Consider the following 24,653-nt stretch of genomic DNA (forward strand, 5'->3'; position numbering starts at 1 on the left):
AGAAAGAAAACTGAAACAGGTAGAGGGGAGACAAGCTGTACTAGAACTATGAGAGCATACTGATCAGGATGTTATTTACAAAAGGGGAAAAATTTTAAATGTTCTCCATTCATATGAGGTTAAAAAAAAAAAAAAGCCCTGGCTGTTTGAGTTTCTAGCTAATGCACCAAACTGTATATAAATATACTTGTAATGTGGTTATTTTGAATTTGGTGATTATATTCTTAATATATTTTAATATGCTAAATATGCAAAGATGCATAATTTAAGTCAAATAAAAACTATACCCCAAAAATGGGATGACAAGCAAAAAAATTTTTATATTTTAGTTCATGATTTAATTTTAATATACTCACAAGAAAATGTGTAAGTTAAATATACAACCCACACATTAAAAAATTCTTTTTAAATACAAATTTCTAAAATCTGAGAACTGATACGTGCTTTCAAAGAAAGCAATAGATTGCTGTTTTTTAAAATTTTTCCTAGTGAAAGCAGGATGGCTCAGTGGACAAATAATAGGAGTGGAACTCACCAACTCCTCATCTGATAGATCTGCAACAAAAGTGCTGCATATTCTTGGGCATGTCATTGAACCTCTTCCACATTTGTAAAATATGTAGGAAAATGCTGATAATCAAAGGAACATTATGATGATTAACCAATGAAATAATAGGAAAAAGTACTATTAAATTAATCTGAGACCTAGAAACAATGACCAACCCAATAGCAATATGCACCCAGGGTCCCATACTGGGCTTTCCCACTACAGGAACCAGAACTCCTAGGAAAAACAATTGATTCCAGATCTGCAGTGGCAGCGATAAACTGGAATATCTTGTCTTATTAACACCCAAGAAGTTATCAACTACTACTATGGTATGTAAAGAATAGGACCATTTGAGATTTGTAATGTGGTTATTTAGAATTTGGTAATTATATTCTTAACATATTTTAATATCATGCTGAATATGCAACATTCAAATATGCTTAACTCCATGAATTCATAATACTTTTAAAAAAATGTATTTGCTGTCTTTGAAGGATGCTATTGAACCAACAATTCATTATTTTGAAAACTCGTAAAGAAATTTTAAAAAGCAGGGAGTGGGGAGAAAAAATCCATTTATCATGCTTTTCCTATGCAAACTGAAACATTGTGTAAGCACATAATAGAGGAAGAAAATTTTCTCTTTTAAAATAATAAAAAATTATAGAGTATCACCAGTCGGTAATTCTTAACAGTTGCTAACATATAAAACAAACACTGTATGCCTACTAATATGAGGAATGGAATTTATTTAATTTTTTAAAATTTTAATTAGCCACTGTGCTACTGGCTGCCATACTAGCAACAATCTTCTACATTGAACTACCAGTTTATAGGAAATTCAGAGGGCAAGGAATAATGTGTTAAGCAACACATGGGGTACAATCAGCAAACTCTAGACTGGGAAAACTGAAAAAAAAAAATTTCTTCAACAAATAAATTGCAGGAAAACAGATAGGGCAGAAACCCACAGATAAAAAGAGTTTAAGAGACATATCAACCAAATTCAAAGTACACATCTTATCTGGATCTTCATTCAAACAAACTTCAAAAACAGAAAGGCAAAAAAAAATTGACATTTATAACATAACTGGAAATGTGAACATGGACTGAATAGGTATGATTAAGAAAGTATTAATTTTTGTCAGGCACAGTGGCTCATGCCTGTAATCGCGGCACTTTGGGAGGCCAAAGCAGGCAGATCACTTGAGGTCAGGAGTTCGAGACCAGCCTGGCCTGGCCAATACGGTGAGACCCTGTCTCTACCAAAAATACAAAAATTAGCCGGGTGTGGTGGCAGGCACCTGTCCCAGCTACTCGGGAGGCTGAGGCAGAAGAATCACTTGCACCTGGGAGGCGGAGGCTGCAGTGAACTGAGATCGTGCCACTGTACGACAGAGCAAGACTCCATTTCAAAAAAAAAAAAAGTATTAATTTTCAGGTATGAGAATGGTATTAGGTTACATTTTAGGTTAAGTCCTTCTCTTTAGACATACTGAAATATCCATAGATAAAATGATGTGATGTTTGGAATCTGCTTCAGAATAATGTGAGAGTCGAGAAAAGTAGGAGAGGCTATAAATAAATTCAATCATGAATTAAAAATTATTGAAGCTGAGTGCTGGGTAAAGAGAGGATCATTATACTGTTGCATTTGATTTTGTAGATGTTTTTAAATTTTTACATAACATTCTTTTCAATAAACTAATGTGAGGTGGGACACAGTGGCCCATGCCTATAATCTCAACACTTTAAGAGGCCAATGCAAGAAGATCACTTGAGCCCAGGAGTTTGAGACCAGCCTGGGCAACAAAATGAGACCCTATGTCTACAAAGAATTTAAAAATTAGCCTGGCATGATGGTGCATGCCTGTGGTCCCAGCTACACAGAGGGCAGAGGCAGGAGGATCGCCTGAACCCAGGAGGTCGAGGCTGCAGTGAGCTGTGTTCACACCACTGCACTCCAACCTAGGGAACAGAGCAAGATCGCGTCTCAAAAAAAAACCCAAAACACAAAAAACAAAGATAATGTAATTCTCTTCTAACCAAGTATCATCACACAATGTGCAAATTAATGGATGTCCCTCTTAAAGGGAAAAAAATTTAATGCACTATGCTTCCTGCCTAAGTAATAATACTGACCTTCTGATTAAGAATTTCACAATGTATTAAAATTTTCAAGATGTTTTTAAAACATAAAACTTGAGGACTTACCATTGGGGTTAAATAACCGGCAGCTTTTTAGAGAAGTTTCATAACCTACAACTAACTCTTCTATGATTGCCACCTAGAGTACAAACACACAAACACACTTTAATAGAAAAAATACAGTTACTATTCTTATGCAAAATGTGTTATTTTCTACTAAAACACTAAATAAACACTCCAACACACACACCCTCCTTTATTAAATATCTTAACCTCTAGATACAAATTTTAAAATACATCATACTTTTGCACAGGTGTGCATTAAGATGTAATTTTATAAAAGCTTATTGGTTACTCCTTTTCAGCTGAACCAGAAATCAGAAAAAGAGTTGGACAAAGACAGGCAATATTGTGGATGATCTATATCTTGATTCTTTTATCAAAGTTTGTATAAATGAACACCCACAATAAACATTTGCAGTTAAGAATTAAATGCTCTGTGAAAAGAGAAATTGTCTAAGTAGATGACAGTAATCAACTTTCAATTTCACAATCCAGGGTAAAACATTAGCAAAACTCAAAAAATACTTTGAGAGTTTGTGAGGTCCAGGAGAATGAGTGGCCATCCACAGTTAAGTTGAATGACCTCAACTTAACTGACTCAACAGACTAATAACACCTCTCCCCAAAACCTCAGTAAATTGTGAGGACTACTCACAACTGCAGCTAGGTTATTCTGGTGCACCCATGTTCCCTACTACAAGTTGAGCTACATGCCTACTAAAACTGTTTTGTTTTCTCAAACCTCCTTGCATCAGTTGCATTTATTATCCTAATGGCAGAATTCAGTATTGTGTAAACTTAAGATATGAGAATGAAAACGACTGTTCCCTAAGTTGAATACCAAGGAAAGACTAAAAAGATAAGTTAGGTATTTTTAACCAGTTTAGATCTAAATAAAAATACCTTAAGTAGAAGAAAATCATAAAAATATAGGATTCTATACATAAGACCACTTCATAAGCATCAAAGTCTGACTCTTTCAAAACTGGAAACAAAAGATCTTACTTGGCCACGCATGGTGGCTCACATCTGTAATCCCAACACTTTGGGAGGCCGAGATGGGTGGATCGCCTGAGGTCAAGAGTTCAAGACCAGCCTGGCCAACATGGTCAAACCCCATCTCTACTAAAAATACAAAAATTAGCCTGGTATGGTGGCACGTGCCTGTAATCCCAGCTACTCGGGAGGTTGAGGCAGGAGAATCACCTGAACTCAGGAGGCGGAGGTTGCAGTGAGCCGAGATCATGCCATTGCACTCCAGCCTGGGCTACAAGAGCAAAACTCCGTCTCAAAAAAAAAAAAAAAAAGATATTTTATGGATGTGATTTATGCAAGAAAAAAAAAGTGAAAGAGCAATAAAAAAGGCCCATACATTGAGTCTCCAACAAAAGACTGGCAAATAAAGGCACATTATGTAATTCTGGTTAAAGTGTTTCTTATGTCTCATTTGTTCCATCTTTGACTCTTCAATGTAACTGATTTTTTAGAATCCAACCAATATGTATTGATGACACTGTACTTATAAGCAAAATAGTCTAAATTAAGATTAAAATACCCTTGGCCGGGCATGGTGGCTCACGCTCGTAATCCCAGCACTTTGGGAGGCCAAGGTGGGCAGATCATTTGAGGTCAGGAGCTGGCCAACATGGTGAAACCCTGTCTCCATTAAAAATACAAAAATTAGCCAGGCATGGTAGTACACGCCTGTGATTCCAGCTAGTTGGGAGGCTGAGGCACAAGAATTGCTTGAATCCAGGAGGCAGAGGTTGCAGTGGGCCGAGGTCATGCCACTGCACTCCAGATTGGGTGACAGAGCAAGACTCAGTCTCAAAACAGAAAAAAGTTAAAATAACCTCTAAATAAGCATTCTGAATATTATTAACATGTAGCTGAAAGAGTAAGCTGACTTACTAGAACATCAAAAAAACTCTTCTGAACAGAACTTTTTGTCTATCAAATTTAAAATGGAGAAAGATGACTAAGCTAAAACTTTAAAAAAAAAAAAAAAAAAAAAAACACCTCTGGCTTCTGACTATGAACAGGACTAAAGAAAATGGTGAAGAATTCATTACCTTATCAACTTTTCATAACCTACAGTTACTCATTAAAAGTTTATAGCAGAAAGGAAACAAAAAACAAGAAATAAGTCACTGTCTAAAGAAAAAAAAAAAGGATGAAATGGAAAAAAGAGGAATCAGAAGCATTTAAATTGCAAACTGGGAAGACTGACACGAGATTCACGAAACATGTACTACTGTGCACAGATAATCGAGAATCAATAATTCCAAATACCGAGCAAAGAAATGGTAGCCAAAAGAAAATATCATATTACACTTTACCTTTTCTTTGTCTTTGTATAATGATCTTAAAGTATTGAAGACTGGTGGGCAACCCTTGCTGAAATTCATCCTTAGGAACTTATCCAAACATTCTTTAAACTTCTCACCTTGGAAGAGAAAAATCCTTTTGGCTTATATTTATCAAATAATTACTTACATTTACCAAAGTATTTACTTACATTTACCAACTTACATTTAGTAGAGTTGTCAGACAACTCTAACAATGTATAGCTTAAACTTAATATGCATACTCATACTTAAAACCAAGAAAAGAAACTTTAAATCATAAAAGCATTTTTATTCCTTTGAAATTATTCTCACTTACCAGATAAAAAGTTTAATGGCAGCCTTCTTGGCACCAGTCCCCTGGGATACTTAGTCCAGGCCTCCTCATAAATTTTCAGCCTTTCTAACATATTAGCTGCAGACAAAGAAAAATTCTTTGTTATATGTAATTATAAACTGCATTTTTTTTTCTGGAAAATTACGAACTTCTCAAAATATATTAAAATTTTAATATTTAAAAGAAAATTGGAATTATTCGTAATCTTATACCTACTATTTCAACAATTATTTTAGACTATTTCTTTTCAATTTTTTTTATCTTAAGTACATAATTATCTTTATCCTGTTCTGCTTTAGGTAGGCTTTTAAAACCTGAGAACTTCTTTAGTTCTGAAAAAGCCTCGGTTATGATGTTTCCATATTTTGCTGCTTCTCCTACCATTCTCCTTAGCTTTTCCCCTCTAACTCCTCTCCTCTGATTTTGGTCGTGGCTTCTCTTCCATTCTATTAAAATTTTTATTTCAGTAAGTAGGTTTTTCATTTCAGATTCCTAATTGGTACTACTCCTAACTATTCATGTTTCATGGCAGCAATTACCTCTATCTTAGATTCCTCCATCATCTCTACTCTTCCTTTTGCAGACAGTGGTGATTACCATTCCTTGCTGGTGTTCCTAAAACAATCTGAGAATCTTTATTACAAAGTAATCCGCAACAAGAGGTTTCTCTTGTATATTTCAATGGCTCACAACCAGCCTTGAAGGAAACAAATCAGATCACCTCTGCTGAGGATCCTGCCTATTTGTTTCTGGGCCTGTTCCCAAAAGTGGATCCCATTTATAGGACAGAGTGACTGGGGGAGCACAGAGAGTCTGAATCCAAGTCTGACTGACAGAAATTTAACCCCTCTTCCCACAAAGGAACAGTGATGCTCATTCAGCCTGGCTACATTTATGTGACCCTGGCAAGTCACTCTGATGCAGCCACAGCTTACCACAGAGCTTATTCTTGCTTTTAAGAATATATCTCCATTTCTGTCCATGGAAATTTTCTTTAAGAGACAGAGTCTCACACCATGTTGCCCATGCTGAGCTCAAACTCCTGGGCTCAAGCAATCCTCCCACCTCGGCCTCCCAAAGTGCTGTGATCATAAGTGTGAGCCCCTACACTTGGCCTCCTTTCATGTTTTTGATGCTACTATGCATTTGTGAATTTTTTTCTAAAGTTGCTGCTAAATTATTTTCTCAACCATTCTATAAATCTGTAGAAGAAAGGTTTCGGAACATGCTCAATCTGTCATATTAAATAGAAGTTTGCAAGTGTACTTTTGTATTCAGACTTTTTTTTTTTTTTTTTTGAGACACAGTCTCGCTCTGTTGCCCAGGCTGGAATGCAGTGGCACTATGTTGGCTCACTGCAACCTCCGCCTCCTGGGTTCAAGCAGTTCTCGTGCCTCAGCCTCCCAAGTAGCTGAGACTACAGGCACATGTCACCACGCCAGGCTAATTTTTTGTATTTTAGTAGAGACGGGGTTTCACCATGTTGTCCAGGCTGGTCTCGAACTCCTGAGCTCAGGCAATCCATCCACCTCGGCCTCCCAAAGTGCTGGGATTACAGGCAGGAGCCACTGCACCTGGCCTGTATTCAGATTTTGAATCAATTCTTAACCACTATTATTCTAGTTGTACTTTTCAATGAGTAAATAAAATATATATTAACAAAAGAAACAATAAAACTTTGTAAGTTTTAAACAATACTACCTGGCTTAAGTGCTTTTTCTAAGCCTTTGTAATAGGCCCAGTTTTCAGGATTTCTCTCTTGCAATCCTCTGTAAACATCTGCAGCATCTTCCAAACGACATAGTTGCAACAGAAGTTCCCCTGATTAAAAATAGAAAAAAAAATTAAATATCTGAGAAAACCTTCTAATTAGAATTTTAACTTTTCCTCAAATGTTCTCTTAAAATCTTATTACAAATCAATGCTGCTAAGTAGATGGACCTGGTATCCTCCTGAGTTCCCAGTTCCCTTAAGATCATTTACCAAGTTATTTTATCGTCTCCTTCCTTTTCTGAAGTTCACATTATTTAGAAATGCCATCCTCTTCACATCCTCAATTTATTCAGAAAATCTGTCCAACGCCAGGCCAGTTTCTCACATTCACTGAACACACTGTCACCAAGCCATCTTCTACTGCTCAATCATTCCTGATACCATATGGAACAACTTCAGCATCCAAATTAATGACTCAATCCAATATCCTAACCTTATGATCCCTTAATCAGCTACAAAACAATTTTGCCGTAGCAGTCCTTAATCTGGTCACATTCAAAACCACCTAAACTTTCCCTTTTAATGTCTTCCAAGAAGCAAATAAGCACCCTATTTTAAGCTTAATTGCTTTTCTTTCTTTTTGTCTCACTAATCCTACTATTCAACTTCAGAGAAAAAACTATCAGCCTAACAGCAACTTGCCAACTCACTGTTTGCCTTCCCTGGGCTGCATGACCCATCACATCCCTGAATGATATTAGCAGCCCCAATTATCAAAAATCAATCTTAAAACCTAGGCTCTTTTGTTTACTAATTTTAAAGCCCAGATCATCCCAACTGTTTACTTGCTCCACACATTCTCATGGAAGGAAACAAACCAGATGAACAGAGACAGTGGTTTCACTATTATATATGAGCTCCAAAGCCATATAAGCTTCAAATATTCAGGATTCCTTTTCTCTATCCTTAATGTGCTTCCCTTCATCCAAGGTATTATTTTTAAGCCACTATTTCACCCTTGCATCCTTCACTCTCTGTTGCATCTTTCGCTCTCATTTGATAATAAAAATGAACACTTATTGAGTACTTACCATGTGCCCATGACTTTTTTTTCTTTGTGACACCATCTCGCTCTGTCACCCTAGCTGGAGTGCAGTGGTGCGATCGATCATGGCTCACTGCAGCCTTGGCCTCCTAAAGCGATCCTACCACCTCAGCCTCCCTAGTAGCTGGAACTACAGGAATGTGCCACCATGCCTGGCTAATTTTTGTATGTTTTTTAGAGATGGTTTTTCGCCATGTTGTCCAGGCTGGTCTTGAGCTCCTAGACTCAAGTGATCCACCCACCTTGGCCTCCCAAAGTGCTGGGATTATAGTTGTGAGTCACCATGCCTGGCCACCAGTGACTTTTAAACATTTCACATGCATTAACTAATTCAATCTTCAGAACTCTATGAGATAGACTACTATTACTTTCATCACTTTAAAACTTAGAGGACTTAAGTAAACTTCCTAAGAGTCTTGCAGATAGTGAGAGAGTTAGGATTTGAATCCAAGCAATTTATCTGAAAGAGCAGATATACATTCATTCTTTCTTTTTGAAGACAGGATCTCATTCTGTCACCCAGACTGGAGTGCAGTGGTGCAACCCTGGCTCACTGCAGCCTCAACCACTTGGGCATAAGCAATCCTTCCACCTACTGCAGCCTCCTGAATAGCTGGGACTACAGATGTATGCCAACACATCCAGCTAATTTTTTATTTTTATTTTTTGTAGAGATGAGGCTTCCTTATGTTGCCCAGGCTGGTCTCGAACTCCTGGGCTCATGTGATCCTCTGGTCTCAGTCTCCAAAAGTGCTGGGATTACAGACATGAGCCACCATGCCTTACAAGCCCATATGCTTAGTATCTGTACCAGTGGTTCTCAACCAGGGGCAGTTTTACCAACATTTAGCAATGTCTGAAGACATTCTGTTTGTCTTAGTAAGGGTGTTGAGTACTACTGGCATCTAACGGGTATAAGCTAGGAGCGCTACTAAACATCCTACAATGCACAGAAGAGATCTTCACCCTCAACAACTCAGGCCCAAAATGTCAACATTGCCGAGGTTAACAAAGCCTGCAACTATACTAACCAAAAGTCAACTTCATCAAAAACACTAAAAATAACCTGCAGCTGAGTATGATGGCTTACACCTGCAGTAGGAGGCTGGGGATGGGGTTTGAGGGGAGGATCATTCGAGCCTTGTTCAAGTCCAGCCTGGGCAACACAGCAAGACCTCACCTCTAAAATAAAAAATAAAAATAATCTGCACCTTTACTCCCCTCTACACTATACCCATCCTCTTTTCCTTCCCTCTGTCTTCTACCTTTTCTGAGCAGGAGGAACTGGTGGTATAAGAATAAACAATAAAAAATTTTGCCTTGGCTGGGCACGGTGGCTCACACCTGTAATCCCAGCACTTTGGGAGGCTGAGGTGGGCAGATCATCTGAGGCTGGAAGTTCAAGACCAGCCTGACCAATATGGAGAAACCCCATCTCTACTGAAAATACAAAATTAGCCAGACATGGGGACACATGCCTATAATCCCAGCGACTCAGGAGCTGAGGCATGAGAATCACTTGAACCCGGGAGGCGGAGGTTGCGGTGAGTCGAGATCGTGCCATTGCACTCCAGCCTGGGAAACAAGAGTGAAACTCCGTCTCAAAAAAAAACAAATTTTTTTTTTTTGCCTAACTGTGCCCATTCATCCACTCTAAGAAGTTCCTGAGTGATCCTGACCATCTTATCTTCTCCCCAACTATCCCTACCAACAACACTGCCTTGAATTTCTAAAGATCGCTAGAATTTCCAAAGATTGATTCTACCCTCACTTCCCTTCTATTCTCTTTATATACCCTGTCCCATTACCTAACTCAAAGTAGGTATTCAATACATATTTTGTGGAATGAGCTGATAGCCTCATATCTCATGTCATGTAGAAAATGGAAGCAATTAGAAGGAACTCCAAAATACCCATTACATCTACACATTTACTTGCCTGCCACTTATACTCCACCACCACTTGTTGATGTGGATGAACTATTCATGTTCTTACCTAAGATTAATCCTTCACATGACATCAATCTACCACATGACATCCTCTCTACTGTATCAAATATTCTATCTCTATTGGATCACTCCCCAGTCAGCACAAATACACACTATGAAAAAAACAAAAACAAACAAAAAAAAAACTTCTTTTGAGCCTGCATCCCATTTCATCTACCAGCACCCCCATTTGTTTCCTTTACAGCAAAACTCCTCAACTGAGTCATGTATGCTTCCTATCTTCAGTTCCTCTACTCTCAATCTCTTTTAAATAGACTTCATGTTTGGGCTTTTACCATCCTTCTTCTAGAGGCTCAGAAAGTGCTTTTGTTAAGGTCACCAATGCCTTCTAAATTGCTAAAAATCCACTGGTCAGTTGTGAGTCCTTTATCTAATTTGATCTATCTGCCATTCTTCCTCATTAATACAGTTATCAAAGGGATCAAATGAAACAATCTGTCATTTATTTCCATAAAGAAACTTGAGGCCCAAGCCTTGACCCTGGTCACAGAGCTACTTAGTGGCCAATGAGGCAAGTTTTTTCCAGACTCGTAATCTTTCCAGTAAGTCAGAAATTTCCCTCCTTTATGATTAACAGACTACTAAAGTATGACTACTTCAAATGAAAGAAGTTTGTCTTGGATCTGCAGTTCACAAGAGAGCTCCCTACAGAAGCCTTAGACTTCCAGTTGTTCTTCTCAGTAGCAATATCCTCTGATGAAAGTTCATCTGGCAAACAATGGCTATACCTATTATGCACATGGATGTATACTAAACTTTTCCAGTGTTCAACCTCAAGGTGAACCAAGGGAATTTGAAACCAGCAAACTTCAGTTCCCTAGACTAGCAAGGACAAAGCAGCATTTCAGAAGGTAATTTTTTAAAAAACTCACTTGTCCTTTCATTACTTGTTATTCTTCTTTCATTTTCTATAATCACACCCTCAACTTCTAAAACTGTTAAGACTCGTTTTTCTCAGCCCTCTGCTGAGTGGAATCTAACCCTTCTATCACAGTCTACACATTATGAACCCAAATCTCTGCTCTCCCTTTCTTCCAGAATTCATATTCTTTTTATGTCATCAAAGACATTCAGATTAACCATAAAGACTCTCAGAAATATCCTACATGTATTTTAGTAAAGACTGATTCATCAATATATATTATTAGCAATACATCTGGCACACACTACATACACTGTAATTAATAAACTATTTCTAAGAAATGTAATCCTCTGTCTTATAAAACTAATTGTCTCTTATGTTTTGATTAAATTCCATAATATTTTTCATATAAAGATATTTTAAAGAATGTTATCAGTCATTTCATTCAACTACTTTTTATTGTTCACAATCAACTTTCTCCTCTATCTACAATATTGTTTAAATGTACATTTTCCCACATTACAAATTATTCAAAGTATATGAGTAAGAAATAGATTTTCTATCATCAAAAAGCTAAATTATATGAAATTGTCAGCAGCAACTAGATTTTTCAGCCTTGCTCTCTGTATTTCAATATTAGAATTAATGACATTGTTTTAAAAATACCTTTGGTTTCTTCTACAGCAAGTTTATCACAAATCTGCTTTTCATAGGTACAAAGATGTTCCAAAGCTTCTCTATAGAGACCTGCTTCCCGAAGAACTTGATTCTGATATAAGAGTAATTCACTATATTCATAATCCACCTTATCAGGGGATGTCTGCATATGGATATAAGGAATACTGACAGTAAGAATTTTATTTTCACATCAGAAAATTGTTCACAATACTCAAAAACATGTAAGAAGTCAAAAGATAACATCTGGTTGAAAAAACTAATTTCAAAAATATTCTTAAGTATCTGTCTATGGAGCAACTAAGTAAATAATGACAACATTAGGATATAACAGGTTGAAGAAAATAATAATCCACAAGTCCTTACATACAATAAACATGGGGAAGAAGGGAAAGCTCTTACTCAGCAGTAGAATACCAAATAATAAACCTACAAGGAATGACAAGAGTTAAGAGAATCACCATTTGCAACTATCATAGTAATAGTTGATTCACACAAGACTCAGCAGTAGAATACCAAATAATAAACCTACAAGGAATGACAAGAGTTAAGAGAATCACCATTTGCAACTATCATAGTAATAGTTGATTCACACAAGAATCATAATCAATGAATGCTAAAACTAGAGGGCAAAAGTTTGATGAGCAACAGACTCTTCAGTCTCAAATTGCATATTAAACACAAAGAGAGAAAAATAAGTTTACAGTTGCAAATACAACTTTCACCATGTAATCAAATGGAACAAACTGATGGCATGTGCCTCTTGATGTAACGAACTGAGAAGGACCCAACATCATTTATGTGGTTTCCTGCCAAAATTACAAGACTCTATCTAACAATGAGGAACCATCAGAAAAATCCAAACTGAGGGACATCCTACAAAAGCACAGCCTTCTTCAGAAATGTCTATGTCATAATACACAAAGGAAGTTTTCAAAACTGTTTCAGATTAAAAGAGGCTAAAGAGAAATGATAACTAAATGTAAGGTATGATTCTTAATTGGATCCTGCAATGAAATTAAATTGCTAGAAAGGCTATAACTAGGACAATTAGTAAATTTTGAATATGGGCTGGGGATAACAGTCTATCAATGTTAAATTTCCTAATTTTTATAATCTATCCATATAATACTATCTAGAGAACTGACAACCATACAGTTATTTTTAGAAAATACACACTAAAGCATTTAGGGGTAAAGGAGCATGATGTCTTCAATTACTCTCTAACGTTTAAGGAAGAGAATTAAAATAGATAAATAGATACACAGATTTTTAAAGTAAATGCACCAAATATTAACAATTAGTTTAGTATGAATGAACCCCTATGTAGAGTTCTTCGTGCTATTCTTGCAACTTTTCTTTAAGTTTGAAACTATTTCAAAATTAAAAGTAAGCCAGACAATGCCCTTTTTTTTTTTCAGTTATACTTAGAATCAGACTTAGTAAAATGGCTTCTAGTTATTATTACCTGTTGTGTTTTCCTAAATTCTTCTAAAATCTTTGCTGCCATTTCATAATCTTCTAATAAATGGTAAGCAATAGCATAACCAATCCATGATGCTCTCTGTGCAGGTCGAAGCTGAAGTAATTGGTATCTCGTTTCCTGGAAAATAATAAACACTTTTTCTTAGGTTTTCAGTAACAGCAAGTGCTCCTTTAATATTAGGCCAGGCGCAGTGGCTCACGCCTGTAATCCCAGCACTTTGGGAGGCTAAGGAGGGCGGATCATGAGGTCAAGAGATCAAGACCGTCCTGGCCAACATGGTGAAACCCCGTCTCTATCAAAAACACAAAGATTAGCTGGGCATAGTGGCGCACGCCTGTGGTCCCAGCTACTCGGGAGGCTGAAGCAGGAGAATCACTTGAACCCGGGAGGCAGAGGCTGCAGTGAGCCAAGATGCGCCACTGCACTCCAGCCTGGCGACAGAGTGAGACTCCGTCTCAAAAGAAAAAGAAAAAGATCATATTAATTTATCCCACAACCCTAAGCATTTTACAACACAATGATGGGAACAATAATAGAAAATACTTCAAACATCCATATTGTGTAGCTTTATGGAGGCAAAGAAATATTTGTTAAGAACATAATGAAGCCTCCAAGCTAATCTTAGACATTTTTTAAACTTAAGACCAGATTTAAGTTTTTAAAACTTAAGACCAAACTTAAGATCCTTCTTATTTCTTGATCTGCTTACTCCAAGAAAAGAGACAGGATGGAAAGAACAGCACAAAGGAAAAATATTCAAAAATTTTTTTAAAAATTAAGTGTCCAACTACAGAGTTAAGATATATTTGGAGAAAAATTCAGCAGGTACTATCATATAAAAAGGAAAGAATAAGAAAGAGGAACTAAATAGATCTAACACTAATTTAAGGGTTAAAACTGAAGCTACAAAAATATATTAGACTCAGAGCAGGTAGAAAGAAGAAACAAAACATTTGCTTTTGCCAGGTGTGGTGGCTCATGCCCGTAATCCTAGCACTTTGGGAGACTGAGGCAGGGCGGACTGCCTGCACTCAGGAGTTCGAGACCAGCCTGAACAACATGGTGAAACCTCATCTCTACTAGAATATAAAAAATGAGCTGGGCATGGTGGCACATGGCTGTAGTCTCAGCTACTCAGGAAGCTGAGGCATGAGAACCGCTTGAACCCAGGAGGTGGAAGCTGCAGTGAGCACAGATCGTGCACTCCAGCCTGGGCAACAGAGTAAGACTCTAATGTCTCAAAACAAAACAAAAAAATTGAGGGCCAAGTAAATATTAAAGAGTTACACGTCAATACCAGACAAAAGCATTGTTTATTTGAGGAGTACTGATGTTAATTTTTTTTTTTTTTTTTTTTGGACAAGAGTTTCGCTCTGTTACCCAGGCTGGAGTGCAGTGGCACGATCTCGGCTCACTGCAACCTCTGCCTCCTAGGTCCATGCCATCCTCCTGCCTCAGCCTTCCGAGTAGCTGGGACTACAGGTGACCGCCACCACACCCGGCTAATTTTTTGTATTTTTAGTAGAGACAGGGTTTCACCGTGTTAGCCAGGATGGTCTCCATCTCCCAACCTCGTGATTCACTCGCCTCGGCCTCCCAAAGTGCTGGGATTACAGGCGTGAGCCACCGCGCCCAGCCTGATGTTAATTTGTATCAAATTAAGTCAATCCTACACAGTAGGCAAAATCTGCCTCACCATAAAATAATTTATTTTTAAAGATCTGATTATTCCAATCATAAACACAACCACTACGGTAGGAGGGAAAAAAGTTCAATTAAATTATCTTTAAAATGAAACAAAAAATTTCTGTATCAGAAAGTACTCAAAGTTGTACATATTTTCCCCTTAGAATTTTTTTTAAAAAGTCCATTTTACTTACCCTATAACCCTCAAGATCTCGCATCTGAATCTGTAGTAAGGAAAGGTCCCTTAAGATTTGAAGATTGTCTTTATCCCATTTTAGTGCATTTCTGTAACACTTAATGGCTTCATCATACTTCTTGTCTGACCTCTGAAGAAGGCCATAAACGTGCCAACCTAAAGAATTTAGTTAAGGATACAACCTACAAGTCAAAAATTACTATTCCAAATGACTTCCCAAGAAACTTGGAGAACTACAGCCATTTATAAAATTACAAGCTTAAAAAGAGGGAGGGGGAGGGAGAAAGGGAGATTGATTTCAAAGATATAAAGCAGTTTAATACAGTGGAAAAGAGCACAGCTTTTGGAGCCAGAGAAAATTAGGTCTAGCCTGCCTTATCAGCTCTGTAACCTTGGACAAATCAGTCTCATTAAGTTTCCTCATTACTAAAATGTAAACAGAAATAGTCTATGCAGCAAATCATACTACTGACAACTAAATGGGATAACATATATAAACTGCTCACTGGCTGGCACAAAGTCAATATATATATGTAAGCAGTTACTATATTATTAATAGTAAAAGGAAAAAGAAGGAATGGGTCTTCATGGAATATAATTATGTAAAGTCATGAAGATTTTATTTTCTTGAACCAAAAGATCCTTAGGACAACCCTTAGTGTAATACAAAGTTTCTAAAACTCAGCCACATACAAAATAAAAACATTCGTTCATTTAACCATAATTATTAAAACTTCTTTTCCTTTTTTTGAGACAGGTCTTGCTTTGTCACCCAGTCTGGAGTGTAGTGGTGTGGTCTTTGCTCACTGCAACCTCCACTCCCTGCGCTCAAGTGATCCTCCCACCTCAGCCTCCTGAGTAGCTGCGACTATAGGCGCACACCAGCATGCCAGATATTTTTTGTATTTTTGGTAGAGATGGGACCTCGCCATGTTGCCGAAGATGGTCTCAAACTCCTGAGCTCAAGCAATACCTGCCTTGGCCTCCCAAAGTGCTGGGATTACAGGCATGAGCCCCCGCACCCAGTCTAAAACTTCTTAACAACTAAGATGTAGGTCATCAAAACAGCCTCCTATATTCAAAGATCTTAAAGTCTAGTAAAGGACAGATAAATAAGCAAAATTAAAATAGGCTGTAAAAACTGTTATAATGAAGGAAAAGTATTCCACTTCCCAAATACAGCCCTTTTTCACTTTAGGTCTTGATTACTGTACCAGCTACCCAATCCACCTATCTTCAGTCTCTCTTCTTTTATTCTCCTACCAAAGTAACCGGGTTTTGTTGTGAGTTTTTTTGTTGTTTTTTGTTTGTTTTTGAGATAGAGTCTCGCTCTGTCATCAGGCTGGAGTGCAGTGGCATGATCTCAGCTCACTGCAACCTCTGTCTCCCGGGTTCAAGCAATTCTCCTGCCTCAGCCTCCCAAGTAGCTGGGATTACAAGCATGTACCACCACGCCCAGCTAATTTTTGTATTTTTAGTAGAGACAGGGTTTCACCATGTTGGCCAGATGGTCTCAATCTCCTGATCTCGTGATCCACCGGTCTCCCAATTATTATGTTTTTTAAAAGAGACAGGGTCTTGCTCTATCACCTAGGCTGGAGTGCAGAGGCATGCTCATAGCTCACTGTAGCCTCAAACTCCTGGGCTCAAACAATCCTTCTACCCCAGCCTCCAGAGCAGCTAGGACCACAGGCACATGCCACCACCATATGCAGTTAATTTTTTATTTTCTATAGAGACGAGGTCTCACTATGATGCCCAGGCTAGTCTTGAACTCCTACCCTCAACTGATCCCCTTGCCTCAGCCTCCCAAAGTGCTGAGATTACGGGCATGAGTCACTGTGGCTGGCCCAAAATAATCTTTCTAAAACACACTCAAAAGAAAAAAGGAAGTCTTTTCTTTCCAGAAATTTATAATGTTTCTTTCTGAGATCAAGCTCAAACTTCAATCTGGCCAGGTGCGGTGGCTCACATCTGTAATCCAAGCACTTTGGGAGGCAGTGGTAGGCGGATCACTTCAAGTCACAAGTTCAAGACCAGCCTGGTCAACACTGCAAAATCTCGTCTATACTAAAAATACAAAAAACACCCAGGCATGGTCACATGCACCTGTATTCCCAGCTACTCGGGAGGCTGAGGCAGGAGTATTACCTGAACCCGGGAGGTGGAGGTTGCAGTGAGCTGAGATCACACCACTGTACTTCAGACTGGGTGACAGAGTGAAACTCCGTCTCAAAAACAAACAAACAAACAACAACCTTCAATCTAACAACTTTTAGGCCAGAGGTCCTCAACAGAGTCAATAAAATACAGAATGTTGGCCAGGCATGGTGGCTCATACCTGTAATCCCAGCACTTTGGAAGGCCAAGATGGGTGGGTGGCTTGAGGTCAGGACTTTAAGACACCAGCCTGGCCAATATGATGACACCCTGTCTCTACTTAAAAAATACAAAAATTAGCCAGCTTGGTGGTGTGCACCTGTAATCCCAGCTACTTGGGAGGCTGAAGCAGGAGAATCACTTGAACCTGGGATGCGGAGGTTGCAGTGAGCTGAGATCGTGCCATTGCACTCCAGCCTGGAAGACGAGATCAAAACTCCATCTGAAAACAAAAAAAAAAAAAAAAAAAGACAAACAAACAAAAAAAATCCCAGAATGTTTAGGGTGGCAGGCATGAATGAAAAACACATATTTAATATTACACGTTTTTAAAGCAAGTCAAAATATTACAAATTTTATTTGAAAAATAATCTTGGTTTCCGCAATATAAATGACAAAGTGAAGGGGTGGCCTGCCCCTCCACACCTGTGGGTGTTTCTCGTTAGGTGGAACGAGAGACTTGAGAAAAGAAATAAGACACAGAGACAAAGTATAGAGAAAGAAAAGCGGGGGCCCAGGGGACCGGCGCTCAGCTTACAGAGGACCCACGCCGGCACCGGCTTCTGAGTTCCCTTAGTATTTATTGATAATTATCTTTACCATCTTAAAGACAGGGGAGTGGCAGGACAATAGGATCATTTTTAGGGAGGAAATTAGCAGTAAGACATAAGAACAAAAACCTCTGTGATATGAATAAATTCAAAGGAAAATCCTGTGCCTTGAGATAAACCTTTTAGCAACATTGTTTCATCCTATCACATGGGGATAAACCTTGGACAATACCTAGCTTTCCTAGGCAGAGGTCCCTGCGACCTTTGGCCGTGTACGTGTCTCTGGGTAGTTGAGATTAAGAGAATGGTGGTAACTTTTAACCAGCAAGCTACCTTCAGGCATTTGTTTAACAAAGACACATCCTGCACAGCCCAAAATCCATTAAACCTTGAGTCACCGCAACACATGTCTCTTGCAAGGACAAGGTTGGGGGTAGGGTCACAGATTAACAGCATCTCAAATACAGAACAAAATGGAGTCTCTTATGTCTACTTCTTTCTATATAGACACAGTAACAGGCTGATCTCTCTTCCTTTTCCCCACACAAAGTATAACTGGATCAAATCCTCCTGGCTGTTTGGATCATGGTTTTATAAACTAGGAAACACTACCCATTAAAATCTAGCTCCCATTACCTATCTTTCCACTCCCTCCCATTTCTATCACTAATACCCTGTATTTCAGGACTTTACTTCTCTTAAATATTACAACAGCCACATAACTTGACTCTCATCTTCACCTCCTAAAAATCCTATCCCCACGGAGTTTAATACCGCCAAAAATTTCAAGAAAATTATGTCCATCAAGAGGAACTCAAATAAATCATAATAAAGACATTGGCAGAACACTACACAATCATTAAAAATTATGAAAAGACATCTATCTACGACAGTCTTAACAGTTAAGCCTTTACTTATCTTTCTAGTCCTCTAGTCACTCTCAATTCACATACTTCCACTTTACTGGATTAATGACAACTATTTGAATAAACCACAACATTTTATGTAATACTCCCAAATGTTCTGTAAATGTTTCTCATCAGTATCTTCCTTCACCAGACTATAAGTTCTTTGAGAGCAAATCTTTTCTTTGTCTGTACCAAGCCAAGGGCCTGGTAAACATCTGAAAAACTGCTAAATATTTCAGCACTTAAAATTGTGTCAGCCCACAAAATAGGTACAGAAATATTTGCTAAAGTCTATCTTAAAAATAGCAACCCACAATATTTTCTCTATCCTCCTTCAGATATTTCTATTTGCTCTTACTCTCCGTTAATAAAATATTTATCCAATATGGTACTTAGCATTATCAGTGGCTATGTTATATATCTCATCATTAAATCTTTAAACCAACACAGTGAGGTAAATATGATTACCCCATTTTACACATGAAGAAACTGAGCCCTAAGATCACACAGAAAGAAGCTGAAATGGGTTCTGAACCTAAGTGAGGCACATTCTAAGCCTATACTCCAAAAGCTTGTGCTCTAAACCAGGGTATTATAATGCCACTCTAATATTCCTTATTTTATATCCTTTTTCCTTTTGAGACCCACCACTTACCACTATCACATTGGTGATGAGCTTTCAACAAATGGGGTAGGGGAGTGCCACACAAATATTCAGACCTTAGCAATGCCCCCTTTTTAAGAGTGAGAAAAGCTTTCATAGATATTTTTAAGGCAAGTCCCATTTATCTGTGAGAAAACAGAATGTTAAAACATGGTTAGGTATATAAAAATGTTCCCTGAATGAAGGCAGTTGCTTGCTGTTACCCTATTTAAAAAAGAATAATTTCTTCTGTAATTGCACAATAAGAGAGATCTAAAACTTTGACTCTCAAATTGCTGCCTTAGCTCAAAACACCCCACTCAAACCTTAAATATATCTCAAAAAGGATACACACATGACTCTTCAAGTCATTTCTCAAACCTCTACGAACCAATTCATAAGCTTCTTCCTTTTTCCCCAAACAGTTCAATGTTAATCCTTTCATAGCCAGGGTTTCTATTTTTTAAAAACAAAAAAGAAAAGGAACATTAAAAAAAATTAAATATTAAAATAACAACAAAACATAATCTCAAAAACAAATGCTACATTGCCTTAAGAACTAAAAATTTCAAGATTACTAAGATACTTTCCACTTTCTTGCAGATTTAAAACATTTTTAAAAATTGGCAATCCAAGTAAACACCGATTTCCAAACTCTAATCGGAAAGAGACTCTCCTTTTTTTTTTTAGATAAAAGATACAAAATACATGCTATTTGACTAGAAAGATAATCTAGTAATTCATTCTTCAGGGGAATTCCATGGGATAACCTTATATATCCACTTCATTAAAATATAAAAACTTTATCTTGAAAACATACTTTATTTCTGTGAACCTAGGTTATATACCGGTTAAATTCATTCTTCAGTGATTAAAAAAATACACATAAATTTCCTACATTTTTTATTTTCCTAAAATTTATTTTAAAATGATTGAGATTACTATTAAATATACAAGAAAAAGATGTCAGAAATCTGTCATTAGCAACCAAAAGATTAAAAGAGTTAAAAGAAATATTAAGTTTTCAGAAAAGAGGAAAAATAAATTCTAATTCTATATGTATCCTATGAAGCCTAAAGCGAGTGAAAATATTATTTGCCTAACTTTTTAATTTATTTGATTGATTTGCTTAACTTTGACTAAAATTTAGACTTTAGAGAGAAATTCATTAGGTATAAAGGATAAGGATTAAAGATATAATCCTGAGGAAGAATCAATATGTACTGTTTAAAAATACTTTCGGCCAGGCGTAGTGCCTCACACCTGTAATCTCAAGACTTTGGGAGGCCAAGGTGGGCAGATCACTTGAGGTCAGGCGTTCCAGACCAGCCTGGCCAACATGGTGAAACCCCACCTCTACTAAAAATACAAAAATTAGCCAAGTGTGGTGGCAGGCACCTGTTATCCCGGCTAGTTGGGAGGCTGAGGCACAATAATTGCTTGAACCCAGGAGGCAGAGGTTGCAGTGAGCCAAAATTGCGCCACTGCACTCCAGCCTGGGCAACAGAGTGAGATTCCGTCTCAAAAACAAACAACAAAACTTTCAATGAAATTATGACAATTTATATGCAACCTGATTTCAGATATGTTACAGTGGCAGGGTAGGGAGTTGGAGAATCACATTTCAGAAACGGAAAAACAGGCTGGGCGCAGTGGCTCATTGTAATTCCAGCACTTTGGGAGGCCAAGGTGGGTGGATCACCTAAGGTCAGGAGTTTGAGACCAGCCTGGCCAACATGGTGAGATCTCATCTCTACTAAAAATACAAAAATCAGCCCGGCATGGTGGCACACGCCTATAATCCCAGCGACTTGAGAGGCTGAGGTAGGGGAATTGCTTGAACCCAGGAGGTGGAGGTTGCAGTGAGCTGAGATTGCACCACTGCCCTCCAGCCCGGACAGCAGAATGAAACTCCATCTCAAAAAAAAAAAAGAAGAAGAAGAAAAAAACAGTGAAATAATGTAGGGAAAACTGCACTTCAGAAATAATGAAATCTGATACTTTTCTATATTGACACATTATCAGTATGCCTACTTTAGAAATGATATCAAACAACGTGATGCTCAGCTGGTCAGCAAAAATAAATAATTTTTAATATGGAAAAAGAGAGAGAGAAATTTATTTCTATTTATTTGTGTTTTTTTAAATATATGTTTTGTCATAATAAAGACAGGGTCCCACTATGTTGCCCAGGCTGATCTTGAATTTCTGGACTCAAGCAATCCTCTTGCCTCAGTCTCCCAAAGTGTTGGGACCATAGGAGGGAGCCACAGCACCCAGCGGAGAGATAAATTTAGATACTTTTATCTCCATTGTTTTCCGTCTCCAAACAATTACAGTAAAAGAAAGTATAAAGTGAAATGCAGTGAAAGAAAGTGAGAATTATTATAAACACAGGCCAAAAAAAAAGCAAGGAATCTAATGGAGAATTATTACTCTCCTCATCTTCAATACTAAGAGTATATTATCAATAGTTACTGAAAAGCCATGTTTCTTAACTGTACAAATGAGACCTGCGAAAACTTATTTTTCCTTTGCCTCCTCTCAAGTTTAGCCACACACTCTCCCCTTGCTCTACAAATATCTCACCATCCAACAATCTACCTTCACACAAGCAAAAGCCTATACACTTTCAGAACATTACAATATACAAATCATGTCTTAAACATAACTAGGTCTTGAAAAACTGAAAAACATAAATTAAAAATATGATAGTTCATGAGCAAAGGACCAAATGGTCACTTTCTGAATAAGCTTATTATAAAGCATAAAATTTATCCAGCTCAACCAAAGTTCTAAAGTAAATTTTGGCATTCTATCCTATTAAGTTATTTCTCTTTTCCTACAGAGCTAATATTCAAACTAAGAATAAATCAGAACTCAAGTAAAATGTGTTATCATTTTCTTGATATTAAATTCAAAATTCAGTATTAAATTTCACCTTCTCACAGAAGTCAAAGATGAGAGGGTCTGTTCTCTCTGGAAAACAGTTAAGGCAGCTGGGAAGAATACAATCCACTAAGAGAAGCCAGACAGGTATGTAGTAAAGCTTTATCTACTTGCACTTACCTCCATGCTCTGCAAATTTGGGATTAGAAAGTATTTGTTTACAGAATTTCAATCCATTTCTATACTGTTTGTGTTCATAACACCTCTGTCAAAACAAACAAAAAAAATTCAAGTTTAGCAAGGAATGCAAACAACATTAAATTAAACACTAAATTTCTCCACTCTGTTTAAAAAAAACAGAATGTTATTTCCATATGCTTCTAAATCCCGGAAAAATGCCAATAAAAAATACAAAAGGTTCAAATACAGGAAGTAAAATAAAGACAAACGAACAGAATACAGATTAGTAAAGTCCAACAACTGAGTAATGCAGAAAGAGAACAGAAAAATAAATGGTATAGAATTTTTTTTTTTAAAAGACTGAGACTCACTCTGTCACCCAGGCAGGGCACAGTGGCGTGATCATAGCTCACAGTGGCCTTATCCACCTGGGCTCAAGGAATACTTCTATCTCAGCCTTCCAAGTAGCTAGGAATACAGGCACACGCCACCACACCTGGCTAATATTTTTATTTTTTGTAGAGACAGGGACTCACTATGTTGCCTAGGCTGGTCTCAAACTCCAAGATTCTCAAGCGATTTTGGGACTCACTCAAGCAATCTTCCTGCCTCGGCCTCCCCAGGGGCTGGAATAATAGGCATGAGCCACTATGCCCAGCTAGTTTTCTAAAGAACATTTTATTTTTACTGAAGAATATTTTCTTTTTACTGAAGCTTTCAAGCTGAAAGGGCCAAAAATGTCCATGCAAAATACATGGAAAAAATACCCAGACTGTAACATATCACAGTGAAATCTCAAAGCCTGAAAATAAAAAAAAAAAAGGGCCTTAAAAACTTCCAGAGAGGGGAAAAAAACAAGTCACATAAAAAAGATCTATAATCAGAATGGCAGTGCACTCTTATTCCAAAGTAAAAATGAAATACTGTTGAAATCTAGAAGACAAATATACAGCCTTCAAAATTCAGAGTGAAAATTAAGTTTCAACTTATAATTCTATACCCAGCCAAGTCATCAATCAAGTACAGTCAGTCCCCATATCCATGGGTTCTACATCTGTGGAGTCTGCTAACTACAGATAGAAAGTATTCAGAAAAAAAAAAACCAAACAAACAAAAAACTGCGTCTATACAAAAGTACACTTTTTTCTTGTAATTAATGTCTAAGCAATACAGCATAACAACTATTTACACTGTATTAGGTATTATAAATAACCTAGAGATAATTTACAGTATACAAGAGGATGTGCATAGGTTATATGCAAATACTATGCCACTGTATATCAAGGACTTGAGCATCCCTGGATTTTGGTACCCAAGGGAGATCCTGGAACCAACCTCACAAAATGTCATTTTGCTCCCATACATGAAGACTATATAAGAGGCTAGGCATGGTGGCTCATACCTGTAATCCCAGCACTTTGGGAGGCCGAGGGGGGCAGATCATATGAGGTCAGGAGTTCGAGACCAGGCTGGTCAACATGGTGAAACCCTGTCTCTACTAAAAATACAAAAACTAGCGAGGCCTGGTGGCGCTACCTGTAATCCCAGCTACTCAGGAGACTGAGGCAGGAAAATCATTTAAACCCAGGAGGCAGAGGTTGCAGTGAGCGGAGATCGTGCCACCACACTCCAGCCCGGGCAACAGAGTGAGACTCCGTCTCAAAAAAAAAAAAAAAAAAGAAAAAAAAACCCCAAACAAACCAAAATACCAAGACTGTATAAGAGCAAAATGACATTTCAAAGCTTTGCAAAAAGCTAAACTTTTGTGTCCACGTATTCTTCCTTAAGAAGCCATTAAAAGAAGATAAATTTTTAAAAAGGCACTACGGAGGGCCGGGCGTGGTGGCTCACATATGTAATCCCAGCACTTTGAGAGGCCGAGGCGGGCAGATCACGAGGTCAGGAGTTCGAGACCAGCCAGGCCAATA

At 37.7% G+C, this 24,653-nt stretch overlaps 1 protein-coding gene across 7 annotated transcripts in view; it reads right to left on the reverse strand.

Moving 5' to 3' along the window:
• NAA15 (N(alpha)-acetyltransferase 15, NatA auxiliary subunit) overlaps positions 1–24,653 on the reverse strand; it is a 90,960-nt gene that overhangs the window by 33,424 nt on the left and 32,883 nt on the right. For 6 of the 7 annotated variants that reach the window (XM_021938112.2, XM_021938111.2, XM_021938114.2 and 3 more), the window contains 9 exons: positions 22,726–22,810; positions 20,008–20,112; positions 15,174–15,331; positions 13,276–13,410; positions 11,799–11,952; positions 7,145–7,264; positions 5,426–5,521; positions 5,101–5,207; positions 2,765–2,837 (listed from right to left, as the gene is read on the reverse strand). In XM_021938112.2, the coding sequence (XP_021793804.2) occupies positions 2,765–2,837; positions 5,101–5,207; positions 5,426–5,521; positions 7,145–7,264; positions 11,799–11,952; positions 13,276–13,410; positions 15,174–15,331; positions 20,008–20,112; positions 22,726–22,810 (1,033 nt within the window). Of the gene's footprint in view, positions 1–535; positions 631–2,764; positions 2,838–5,100; positions 5,208–5,425; positions 5,522–7,144; positions 7,265–11,798; positions 11,953–13,275; positions 13,411–15,173; positions 15,332–20,007; positions 20,113–22,725; positions 22,811–24,653 lie in introns of all 7 variants that reach the window. The other variant, XR_002521867.2, reaches the window with a different exon arrangement.

Source organism: Papio anubis, chromosome 3 (assembly GCF_008728515.1).
Source record: "Papio anubis isolate 15944 chromosome 3, Panubis1.0, whole genome shotgun sequence".
Lineage (NCBI taxonomy): Eukaryota > Metazoa > Chordata > Mammalia > Primates > Cercopithecidae > Papio > Papio anubis.